The sequence below is a fragment of the Gorilla gorilla genome, chromosome 13 (genome assembly GCF_029281585.2).
Source record: "Gorilla gorilla gorilla isolate KB3781 chromosome 13, NHGRI_mGorGor1-v2.1_pri, whole genome shotgun sequence".
Lineage (NCBI taxonomy): Eukaryota > Metazoa > Chordata > Mammalia > Primates > Hominidae > Gorilla > Gorilla gorilla.
The window spans coordinates 105,229,151-105,239,341 of record NC_073237.2 but is presented as its reverse complement, the minus strand read 5'-3'; the positions used below and the strand labels follow the sequence as shown (position 1 = coordinate 105,239,341).

General features: G+C 39.1%; 1 protein-coding gene and 1 pseudogene across 2 annotated transcripts in view; both read left to right on the top strand.

Moving 5' to 3' along the window:
• CTNNAL1 (catenin alpha like 1) overlaps positions 1-10,191 on the top strand; it is a 70,755-nt gene that overhangs the window by 19,488 nt on the left and 41,076 nt on the right. For both annotated transcript variants that reach the window (XR_002007354.4, XM_004048411.5), the window contains exons 3-5: positions 1,342-1,529; positions 3,317-3,436; positions 9,719-9,808. Coding sequence is in view for 1 of the 2 variants with exons in the window: in XM_004048411.5 (XP_004048459.1) it covers positions 1,342-1,529; positions 3,317-3,436; positions 9,719-9,808 (398 nt within the window). In the remaining variant the exon portion in view is untranslated. The remainder of the gene's footprint in view (positions 1-1,341; positions 1,530-3,316; positions 3,437-9,718; positions 9,809-10,191) is intronic.
• Positions 1,592-1,752, top strand: LOC115935917 (uncharacterized; annotated as a pseudogene).

Here is a 10,191-nt window from a genome sequence, read left to right as displayed (position 1 = left end):
TTCCCAGGTCCAAGCGATTCTCTGCCTCAGCCTCCTGAGTAGCTGGGATTACAGGCCCCTGCCACCACACCTGGCTAATTTTTGTATTTTTTTAGTAGAAACCGAGTTTCGCCATGTTGGCCAGGCTTGTCTTGAACTCCTGACCTCAGGTGATCCACCCGCCTCGGCCTCCTAAAGTGCTAGGATTACAGGTGTGAGCCACTGTGCCTGCCAGACTGATCTTTCCAAACCTTGACTTATACTTCACCCTGTGGCCTCTCTATTAAGATTCCAGTACTTTTTACTCAAGATCCTTAGCCTATGAGCTGACACATTATTGTGTGTATGTAATAGAATTGACAGGAGGGCTTTTGTAAGAAAATCAATCCATTAGGCACACAGGTATATTTAGGACTTTAAAAAATGATCTTGAACACTATAAGTTGGTTAAAGGTTTATTATTTAAAAAATCTTTTTAACAGTATGGAGGTTTGAAGAATATTGTAGCCTTGTATTATAATACAAGAATACTTGGATTGTTTTATTAGTAGATAATTACCATTACAGAAATCAAAAGTTTTGATAGCAACAGTGAAGAAGATAATTTTTCTAGAGGGTTGGGAGTTCAATTAATAGAATGGTTTATGCTGGGCATCATAAGAAGTTTATATAAATTCAAACTGCAGCCTAAATGAGGGCCAGCCTGTGGTTTGAATTCTCAGGAGGGAGGCTTTTGTTTTGTTTACTTTCCCCACCCAAAGTCCAGGCTGACTGACAGACAAACTTCCTTATTGTTTCTTTTTGCCTATTGACAGTTCTTTCTGGGCCCCCATTATACTGAAGATGTCATCCCTTGGGGCCTAAAGCCCTGTCTTTTTTCTCTCTCTGAGGATCTGTGAAAACCCAAGGGTGAAAACCCAAGGCCGTTCAGCTTGTGGAGATTGGCAGTGACGCCTGACTTCTCCCCGGCCTCGCCCCAGCCCAAGCCTTGGCACCTGCTTACTGCTCGGGTTTTAGGGTATTCTTCGGTTTTTGACTCATGGGATTTCTCTTACTGTCTTGTAGGGCAGGAGGCTTTTAGATTGTGTAGTTTGCATTACCACTGGAAACAAAAATTATGATGTTTTTCAAACTGGGTGAGGGCAAAATTTGTCACAGTTCTTAAGAGTGTGCTATTATTTTCTGGTTAGAAAGCTTCGTATGATAATCCCTACAATCGTCAAGGTGAAACCGTTTCTTGTTCCTGAAGTAAGACTCCAAAGCTGAGTTTCTCCTCATTGTGCCTTACCTTCAAGGTTAGAGAGAAGTCTAGATTTTAATTTGTATGCCCGTTTAACTTTCTCCCCTCGTCTTTCTTGTTAGGAGAAACAATTGCAGCACTTACAGACATAACCAACTTGAACCATCTGGAATCTGATGGACAGATCACAATTTTTACAGACAAAACAGGAGTGATAAAGGCTGCACGATTACTTCTTTCTTCAGTGACAAAAGTGTTGTTGCTGGCAGACCGAGTAGTCATTAAACAGATAATAACATCAAGAAATAAGGTACTTACCTTTCTGATGTTGCTGTATTTTTGTCTTTCTGTGTTGTTCAAAGTGCTTTTTATGACTCTTAGTGGTGGATTACTCGGCTCGTGTGTCGATGAAGAATGCAGCTAGCTGTGGGAATTAATGTGCAATGCAGGATACATTGACACACTGATCATCTATACATTGAATGCACTTGTGGCCCTGGGTTCCTTCCGGGGCTATGCGTGTCTGAGCGTTGCTTAAAAAAAAAAAAAAAAAAAAGTACTTTTTAGGTTAATTGTAAGTAATTTGGCAATGCTTGTCTATTATAATTGTTTATAACTCTGTCTGTAGTTTAAAAGTAGTGTTTCTTCTATATGTGCAGTTCTTAAATGATGGGTATGCTGTGCCTAAACTTTTGAATGCAAGTAATGTCTCCTCTTAGAGAATCATTATCCACTTGTTGAGGCTTATTGGTAAAAGCTTTAAATGTGTACAACATTTGGAAAGAAAAGGTGAGCACCATGATAATGTATGTAACAGAAACCTAGTTGATAAAAATACTGGATTCTTCTGTACTTTTTTTCCCTCCCTTAAATCAGAGACTAACAATATATAACTTAAGACACAGTTAAATCAGTGGAAATGATAATTATCCACAGCTACAAAATTTCTGTACTCAGAGTCCCTAAATGTTACTGAATAATCTCAAAACTTACAAAACAGATTTAAACTCTTCCAGTCCAGAAGTTAATCTCTCAGATGATGGTCATGCTCCATGATCATCTGGGAATCCAGGGTATGTACGATCACTTCTTGCTTTGGATAATTCCCTAGGCAAAGAGGAGAGCAGTTGGCCAGGGAAGGAGTTGTCCTAGAGGATTTGAGGATAAAACCACTTGATAAGTGTTGAATGAATCAGAAATTGGAGAGGTGGATCTGGCAGCGCTAGAGAAATACAAACAACCTTCCCCTCTTTGAAAGATGGAGGTTCTCACAGTGGTGGCAATGTGCCTTATCTGTGTTAGTCGCCTGAACTTCCTGAGCTGCCAGGGCAGATTAACATGCCAAATATTCATCATATTCTCAGGAAAAATAAGTAAACAGAGGATATCTGTGTTTTTTTTAACTTATCTTGTTGCGACTAAAACAATCTAATAATGTTATTTTAAAGAAAAGTATTTGAAAATATGTTTCACATCTATTTACTTTGTTTCTTACATCAAGAAAACACATAACATTTTAGTCACTGGCTCTACCAGATTCACACACTCTTTATTCACCCCTGATGGCCCATTCCTGACTGAGCCAGACTAATTTTCTTACTCTTAAAGTCCCACACTTCCCTTTCGACTCTATACTCTGCAGATGATGAGGTTCCTTCTGCTTTCCTGAGAATGTTAGGGTTCCTGTCATCCTGGTTCACTGAACCTTAAGGCTTGTGTGTGCTGACTTTCATCCTCACCCCTTCCCAGTTCTCTGAAGATTTGATTACTGTGGTCCTGCCCATTCCCACCTTTTAGACTTGGCTACATAAATGATCCCTTCCTTTGTATATGTAGTCATTTCTTTTATTCTTTTTCCTTTTCCTTTTCAAGTAACTCAAAATCTCATCATATAAACAAATCATTCCCCTAATAATTCTGTGCCTTGAATCTACTTCTACTTCTCTGAGCATCCCCTTCTGTGTCTTCTGTCTGGCTCCTCCTTCTCAGCTTTCACCTAGAATTCAGAATTTTCCTTTTTTTCTCTCTACTCAGCCTTGACAATCTCAGTCGCTTGCATAGCTATCACCAAATAATGAAATATTATCTGTTTTGCAGGTTCTCGCAACTATGGAAAGACTAGAGAAAGTGAATAGCTTTCAAGAGTTTGTCCAAATATTCAGTCAATTTGGAAATGAAATGGTGGAGTTTGCACATCTGAGTGGAGATAGACAAAATGTATGTATTCGTCACATTTTACAATCTTCAGATAAATACATACTTTTTAGTTTGGATGGAGGTATGATCTTTAGGATTGTTCGGACTGGTTTCTTTGCTTATTAAGTCTATAGCCTTGGTCTTGAAAGCCTTTCATAGATAAGCCAGGATAAAGTAAGTAGATCTATATGTCTTTTTTTGTACATTTATAACAGTTAATTTTGTTCCCACCTCACACACTGGGAAAGGTCATACTTGCTGTCAGGACTCAACTCAAGTACTTCTTCCTTTTATTTGGTTACTTTCTCTTTTATGAAGCTTTCCATTTGATTCCTCTACTAGGGCTCAGGCACATAAAATTGAGTCATCATATGTATTCTTATAGTATCTTGTTAGATATTTGTTATTCTTACCGTATTAGATTAGTAGTAATAACCCAAGCCATTATTTATTTGCACTGCCTATGTGTTAGGTACTTAATATACATGATCTCATTTAATTTTCAAAACATCCCTATGAGGTAGGTATTGTTAACTACTGTTTTACATATAGGGAAACTGAACCTGAGACAAGGATAAACTTTCCCAAGGTCACTATGCTAGCAGATCGAACTCATATCTGATTCTAAAGCCTGTAGTTCTCAAACTACAACATGATATTTGTTTTTTATTTTATTTTATTTTATTTTTTCTGAGATGGAGTCTCTCTCTGTCACCCAGGCTGGAGTGCAGTGTCGTGATCACGGCTCACTGCAACCTCCACCTCCTGGGTTCAAGTGATTCTCATGCCTCAGCCTCCCGAGTAGCTGGGATTACAGGCATGCACCACCACGCCCAGCTAACTTTTTGTATTTTTAGTAGAGACAGGGTTTCACCATGTTGGCCAGGCTGGTCTCGAACTCCTAATCTCAGGTGATCCGCCCGCCTCAGCCTCCCAAAGTGCTGGGATTACAGGCGTGAATCACTGTGCCCAGCCAATATTAGTTCCTTATGGGTCTGTTCCCCAATTCAGACAGTAAGCTCCTCAGTTTTGGGAGATGGAAGATCATATTATGTCTAGGATTGACTTTTCCTTGTTGGGGTATTTGTGTAGGAGTCTGTCTTGTTGGCAGGTTAAATATATAAAATAATTGACCATTTCCTGGGATGGTTCTGGGTGTAGTCCCATAGGCTAGTCTCTCAGTTTTTGATATGAACTTTCCCAATTGCAGCTGGAGTTGAAAAATGGGTATTGGTCTGGCAAGTGGCAGGCTAAATAATGGCATTGGTTTGTAATACCAATGGTGTTTCTATAGGCAGGTACCTTGTTGTTTCATTTTCTGTCTGCCATTATTGTTCTTTATAAAACAAATTTTCTTTCTTTTCCTTCTCTTTCTCTTAATCTTCCTTCTTCTCCTCATTCTCCCCAATGATAATTATTAGCCTGAGTATTTTTATAATAATAGTAGCTTATAATCTAGCATTTTCTTGATCACTTGAGCAAGCGTGGCATAAGTCATAGGTTCTAAAGCTGCCATCCTTCAGTTACACTTCCTACAGGATCCTCTTCAGCTTCTGGACATAACTGAAAAACTTTCACCATCATTTTGATTTAGAAATTTGGCATGGAGAACATTTTATTTTTCTCAATTCTTGTAATATTGTGATCCAACATTTAAAAACTTCTGGCTGAAGAGGTATCTATTTTTAACAATTTAGCTGATTAAATGTGGGACCCCTGCAACTTACTGGCAGCCTTTTTATCATCTGTGTTTGATAAGTGCTACTCCTGGGTCATTTTTTTGGAATATGCATCCAGGGTTCAAATGCTTTCTCCTTTAGAATAGTCAGAATATCCTGCAAAGAGCTATAGGTCAGGTGCATTCTCAGTTTTCTCAGCAAATATTCATCAGCTGCTTACTGTTAACCAAATACTACACTAGGTGTTGAGGATTCAACAGTAAATAAAAGTGACAAAAACCTCTGCACTCATGGAGCTTATGTTTTAGTAGGGGTGGGAGGAGATAGACAATAAAACAGAAACGTGCATGGTGTGTTCAAAGAACACGAAGGCCAGTGGATGGATCAAAGTGAGCAAACGGGAAAGGTAATAAGATGAAATCAGAGAGGTAGTGGGCAGGCCAAACTGTGTAAGGACTTTGGCTTTAAGTAAAATGGGGAGCCATTGGAGGTTTTGAGTAGGAGAATGATGTTTTCTGACTTACATTTTAACAGTATCACTCTAGCTGCCATGTTGAGAGTAGTTTGCGTGGAGGCAAGGACAGAGGCAGGGAGACCACTCAAGAGGCTATTACAGTAATCTATTGAGAGATGATGGTGACCTGGACCAAGGTTGTAGAAAGTGGCAGTGGTGAGGCTGGGCATAGTGGCTCATGCCTGTAATCCCAGCACTTTGGGAGGCTGAGGTGGGTGGATCACCTAAGGTCAGGAGTTTGAGACCAGCCTGGCCAACATGATGAAACCGCATCTCTTCTAAAAATACAGAAATTAGCTGGGTGTGGTGGCACATGCCTGTAATCCCAGCTACTCAGGAGGCTGAGGCACAAGAATTGCTTGAGCCCGGGAAGCAGAGGCTGCAGTGAGCTGAGATCACACCACTGCGCTCCAGCCTGGGCAAGGGAGGGAGACTGTCTCAAAAGGAAAAGAAAGTGGCAGTGGTGACTCCTATTCAACATAGTGTTGGAAGTTCTGGCCAGGGCAATTAGGCAGGAGAAGGAAATAAAGGGTGTTCAATTAGGAAAAGAGGAAGTCAAATTGTCCCTGTTTGCAGATGACATGATTGTATATCTAGAAAACCCCATTGTCTCAGCCCAAAATCTCCTTAAGCTGATAAGCAACTTCAGCAAAGCCTCAGGATACAAAAATCAATGTACAAAAATCACAAGCATTCTTATACACCAATAACAGACAAACAGAGAGCCAAATCATGAGTGAACTCCCATTCACAATTGCTTCAAAGAGAATAAAATACTTAGGAATCCAACTACAAGGGACATGAAGGACCTCTTCAAGGAGAACAACAAACCACTGTTCAATGAAATAAAAGAGGATACAAACAAATGGAAGAACATTCCATGCTCATGGGTAGGAAGAATCAATATCGTGAAAATGGCCATACTGCCCAAGGTAATTTATAGATTCAATGCCATCCCCATCAAGCTACCAATGACTTTCTTCACAGAATTGGAAAACACTACTTTAAAGTTCATATGGAACCAAAAAAGAGCCCGCATTGCCAAGTCAATCCTAAGCCAAAAGAACAAAGCTGGAGGCATCACAATACCTGACTTCAAACTATACTACAAGGCTACAGTAACCAAAACAGCATGGTACTGGTGCCAAAACAGAGATATAGATCAATGGAACAGAACAGAGCCCTCAGAAATAATGCCGCATATCTACAACTATCTGATCTTTGACAAACCTGAGAAAAACAAGCAATGGGGAAAGGATTCCCTATTTAATAAATGGTGCTGGGAAAACTGGCTAGCCATATGTAGAAAGCTGAAACTGGATCCCTTCCTTACACCTTATACAAAAATCAATTCAAGATGGATTAAAGACTTAAACGTTAGACCTAAAACCATAAAAACCCTAGAAGAAAACCTAGGCATTACCATTCAGGACATAGGCATGGGCAAGGACTTCATGTCTAAAACACCAAAAGCAATGGCAACAAAAGCCACAATTGACAAATGGGATCTCATTAAACTAAAGAGCTTCTGCACAGCAAAAGAAACTACCATCAGAGTGAACAGGCAACCTACAAAATGGGAGAAAATTTTCGCAACCTACTCATCTGACAAAGGGCTAATATCCAGAATCTACAATGAACTCAAACAAATTTACAAGAAAAAACCAAACAACCCCATCAAAAAGTGGGTGAAGGATATGAACAGACACTTCTCAAAAGAAGACATTTATGCGGCCAAAAGACACATGAAAAAATGCTTATCATCACTGGCCATCAGAGAAATGCAAATCAAAACCACAATGAGATACCATCTCACACCAGTTAGAATGGCAATCATTAAAAAGTCAGGAAACAACAGGTGCTGGAGAGGATGTGGAGAAATAGGAACACTTTTACACTGTTGGTGGGACTGCAAACTAGTTCAACCATTGTGGAAGTCAGTGTGGTGATTCCTCAGGGATCTAGAACTAGAAATACCATTTGACCCAGCCATCCCATTACTTGGTATATACCCAAAGGACTATAAATCATGCTGCTATAAAGACACATGCACACGTATGTTTATTGTGGCACTATTCACAATAGCAAAGACTTGGAACCAACCCAAATGTCCAACAATGATAGACTGGATTAAGAAAATGTGGCACATATACACCATGGAATACTATGCAGCCATAAAAAATGATGAGTTCATGTCCTTTGTAGGGACATGGATGAAATTGGAAATCATCATTCTCAGTAAACTATTGCAAGGACAAAAAACCAAACACTGCACGTTCTCACTCATAGATGGGAATTGAACAATGAGAACACATGGACACAGGCAGGAAGGGGAATATCACACTCTGGGGACTGTTGTGTGGTGGGGGGAGGGGGGAGGGATAACATTAGGAGATATACCTAATGCTAAATGACGAGTTAATGGGTGCAGCACACCAGCATGGCACATGTATACATATGTAACTAACCTGCACATTGTGCACATGTACCCTAAAACTTAAAGTATAATAATAATTAAAAAAAAAAAGAAAGTGGCAGTGGTGACAGCCTTACCCAAGTCTGGGAAAATACTTCTGGAGGTATTGGGATGCTTCGCTTAGTGCTTCATGGACCATCTGGGTTTTATGGACGCCTCTGTTTTGTCCTGTGGACCAGCCCTTTCCAGGTTGAGATGCCATCTTTTTCTGTCGCTTGTTATCACCATACAGCCTATGGTGTCATATGTGGCTTGTAAGTGTCAGGTATGGCATACACACTTGATGCATTGTCAGCTAGACCCACAGGTGGTTTTGAAAGGAGTCCTGTCCAAAATGTTAAAGACAAGAGGAACGGGTGGAAATTTTATAAGCAACCTCAGCCTTTATCTGATAGGTACCCATGATGGATGATACTCACATATAGGACACAGTTCTTTGGGATGTGATCTGCATTAGCTTTGGGGTTATATGCACTTTGTCGTACACTATTTGTAATTCCATCTCTATCTCTTATTAAATCTATATTGGGATGCACGTGAGTGAGAGTGATATTATTGTGTAGGACTAACTTCTGAATCCATTCTAATTTATTCAAGCAAATTTACTTTCAAAGGCAAATCATTCTCAAACTTTAGGTTTTTCTTATTTGTAAGAAGGGGCCTTTAACCTAACTTACAAATAAAAAAGGCTAACGTGACAGGGAAAAATTTTATGTAATTCACATTTCAATGTCCATACATAAAGTTTTCTTGGAACACAGCTGTTCTTATTTATTTGTGTATTGTCTCTGTTTGCTTTCACACTACAATGACAGAATTGAGTAGCTGTGATGGAGACCATATAGCTCAGAAGGCCTCAAATGTTTATCTGGGCTTTAATTGAAAGTATTGCCCACCTCTGATTTAGATATAATAACCAAATTATTAACAGAGTATTTTGTTGTAGATTTGATCAGCAAACTTTGGCTACCTCATGTGAATAGCACACATTCTATTGAGGGCTCTGTGAGAAGTCACCCCCCACCAAAACAAATTCAATACACAGTGCTTTCTTAGGTGTTCCTTTTCAATCTTGTTGGGGAAAATTATCTATCCAAGAAACATCTTAGGAATATTTCAGAGCAGCATATTGATTAAGATTAAGACAAACGAACCCCAATTTGAGATGCATAGCAGTTAGATGGGATTAATTAGACGAGGCTCCTTAAAGAATCGACTTTTAAGTGTCTGTTTTGAAGGAAATAATAATCAATAGATGCTCAGTATACAATTTACTTTTAATTAAGTAAGACATAGGCTGGGTGTTTCTGGTTAGGATGCAGTGTGTGCATTTGACGTGAGAATGTCAGGTATGACAGAACACCAGAATGTCAACCATGTGCAGCCTCTACCTGTGTCTCAGTTTCTGGCTCTCTAGCCCTTACTAAGAGTAGCTTTTTCTTTCTACTCATATTGTGTTGATGTGTTTATATTGAAGCAGTGACAGTTTGTAAAACTTTATCCTGGTTTTTTTTTTTTTTTTCACTTAACAATGTTAGTGAATTCTTGAGTATTAGTGTTGAATAAATACTTTTTTAAGAAATTGGGTTGTTCACATGGTCTTAGACTCCTCCGTGATTTTATTTCGTATTTAGGATTTGAAAGATGAAAAGAAAAAGGCAAAAATGGCAGCAGCTAGGACAGTTCTTGAAAAGTGTACGATGATGCTTCTCACAGCTTCAAAGGTAAGATAATTTTGGTTTTACTGTGTAATAAATTAATAATTAGAACACCCGACTAAATGCATTTAACTTACATAATTTACATTTTAAAAAAGATCAAAGTGATAACTTAGAACATAGGCCTGAATAGTTAAATCTCAGTTATTATTTATAAGAATGCTAACTTTCTTCCCCAACTCCAAATAAGAACTAATTTATGAGTCAGCTTTGATTGAACAGCTCAGCAGAACATGGTGTATTAGGTGCTATGAATTAAGGCCTGTCACACATGGTAGCTGCCTGCAGGGTTTTTCCAGTCTCATTGAGGAGCCAGCACATATGCTCTAGAAAAAGCTAGACAAGTTAAGATCTGTTAAATACAGCGGACTAAGAAGTCAGCACTTAAT